The sequence below is a fragment of the Limulus polyphemus genome, unplaced genomic scaffold (assembly GCF_000517525.1).
Source record: "Limulus polyphemus unplaced genomic scaffold, Limulus_polyphemus-2.1.2 Scaffold10680, whole genome shotgun sequence".
Lineage (NCBI taxonomy): Eukaryota > Metazoa > Arthropoda > Merostomata > Xiphosura > Limulidae > Limulus > Limulus polyphemus.
Window position 1 is genome coordinate 1 of NW_013676290.1, and position 2,470 is coordinate 2,470.

General features: G+C 35.8%; 1 protein-coding gene across 1 annotated transcript in view; it reads left to right on the plus strand.

Annotated features, from left to right (window-relative positions):
- Positions 1 to 198: 198 nt before the first annotated feature.
- The window catches only part of LOC106476477 (hairy/enhancer-of-split related with YRPW motif protein-like), a gene marked incomplete at both ends in the record, with an annotated part of 5,558 nt that continues 3,286 nt past the window's right edge, over positions 199 to 2,470 (plus strand). Inside the window, 2 exons of the mRNA XM_013937135.1 lie at positions 199 to 256; positions 1,903 to 1,986. Coding sequence (XP_013792589.1) covers positions 199 to 256; positions 1,903 to 1,986 — 142 coding nt within the window. The remainder of the gene's footprint in view (positions 257 to 1,902; positions 1,987 to 2,470) is intronic.

Below are 2,470 nucleotides of genomic sequence, written 5' to 3' on the forward strand. Positions count from 1 at the left end.
AAATATATATATGTATGTGTGTATATTTTTTTTTCCAGGACACCCACTCATGTGTGTATATATAAATATATATATGTATGTGTGTATATTTTTTTTTCCAGGACACCCACTCATGTGTGTATATATAAATATATATATGTATGTGTGTATATTTTTTTTTCCAGGACACCCACTCATGTGTGTATATTTTTTTTCCAGGACACCCACCCAAAGCAGTGAAAGTTGCCAGCTACTTAATAAGAAAAAAAGACGAGGTGTAAGTAGATAAGAGCGAGGTTATCGTGTTAAGTGGCTTTATAACCTGTTTAACCTCAAACGAAGTAAATCCTGAAAACAAAACGAAACCAGTTTTTAATTTCAGTTATTTTTGGAACAATGTTTAGGAAACTGTGACATGACACACACTTAGGACTATAGATAGGTGTTATACGGTATATCATAGGTAAATCCCAGGACATTTTTTGGATCTACAGGATAGTAGAGATAGGGATTGATTATTTAATTATCTCATGAACGAGCATGCTTTGTTTCATTCGGAGGCTCTGTTCACCCTTGGCTCTTGTTTTAAAATCTCGGTTAGGGTCAGTGATGAACAAAGCCTTCGAATAAAAGAGATCTTTCTCATTCATATGCTGAGATCATTGTTAAAGAAGCTGATAGTAAATTGGTTTTATTTTTATGAAAGTAATATCGTTTATTGACGACTACTTGTGTTAAACATAAGCTAGCATTTTTTAATATAAGTATATAAAGTGAGAGGCAATCATTATTCTTAAATATCTTTGATTATTTATATTTTAATTTTATTAATGTTTTCCATTTTGATGACATGAACAGTTGTACGATTCGAAGTGAGTAATGTCTGCACGGTAGAATTGAACATGGAGGAGCTTTACAGCAGTACATTGGTGCTATGTAAAGAAAACTAACCGGGCGAAGCGTGGCCTAGTGATTAGTGTGTCGGGGCTTGAGACCTGACGCCGCTGACTGTGCTCTACACTTTCAGCTGTAGGCGCATTATAAAAACGACAGTCATTACCGTTACTCGGTTCAATGAGCTAGAGGCGACTGCTGATGGCTGTTTTTTTTCACTAGTCAATAGTTCAAAATTCGGGACCGTTATACCTGAATTGTAGGGGGTCTCTAAATTGGGCGTTTAGCCCCCGTGTGCGTGAGGTATTGTTCATGTTGGGAATTCCAAATCTAATTTTATCCTCCGATTGATCTATATACATTTTATTTAATACTCACCAATGATATTACTTGTTGAGGTAAGAAATCAATTAATATATTATATATATATATATATTACAGCATTTTAACTTTATTAAGTTAAATCCCACCTGAAAAGTTAACTTCTCAGCAGCATAGGCAATCGTTTTACAGTTTGGTTTGAGATATTTTCACTGAAAGTCTTTCTGTTGGTGTATTTGTAAGAAAATTCAGAAGGTAAATTTTGTGACTGAAGGAAATATAAAGTGTTTTGTTAACATTATAAAAACTACTGATATCTTTATTACTAACCGACTGAGTATTTTTTTTTAATTCCACGTAATGACGAACCATTAAAGCTTCTTTGTTTTGCCAACAGAGGCACTGGAAATGGGTAAATCGCCATTGACGTTTGAGCTATTGATCAATGAAGGAAATATTCATTACACTTGGCTTCAAACGTCTGTAGGAAATCAGCAAGTTAAAACTTCATTGATGATCTTCATCAAACTGGGAAGATGATCCTCACTGATGATCTGTGGCCTCTTAAGCTGTTTTCATTGATGACCTGACCTTATCATTGACCAGTCAGTTCATGATTAATCACGAAAGTCTATAAACTGATTGCGTATAGTATCTTATTCGGACAAAATACAGTTAGAAAAATAATTGACTTTTTCTATTTGACAGGTGATAGAAAAGAGACGTCGAGACCGGATAAACAACTCACTTTCTGAACTTCGGCGTCTCGTTCCTGCAGCTTTTGAGAAACAGGTAAAATGATTAATTGTTGTGTATGCAACATTCCACTTACCAAATGGCCAGGTGGTTAGGGGCGCTCGATTCGCAATCTGAGGGTCGCGTGTTTACATCCCCGTCCCACCAAACATTCTCGCCCTTTCAGCCATGGGGGCGTTATAATGTGTCGGTCAATCCCACTATTCGTTGATAAAAGAGTAGCCCAAGAGTTGGCGGTGGGTGGTGATGACTAGTTGCCTTCCCTCTGGTCTTACACTGCTAAATTATGGACGGCTAGCGCAGATAGCCCTCGTGTAGTTTTGCGCGAAATTCAAAACAAACAAACAAACAAACCACTTTCCAAAGACCGCTGAGACTCCACGTTTAGTGTCTTCCAATATCACATATTTTAGTCGCACAACGACATTATATATTTTTTTTTATTAAAGCTTCGACTTAAATTCTTTATCAAGTATAATTAGAACAGCTGGTTTATATATATATATATATTTTAAAAAAA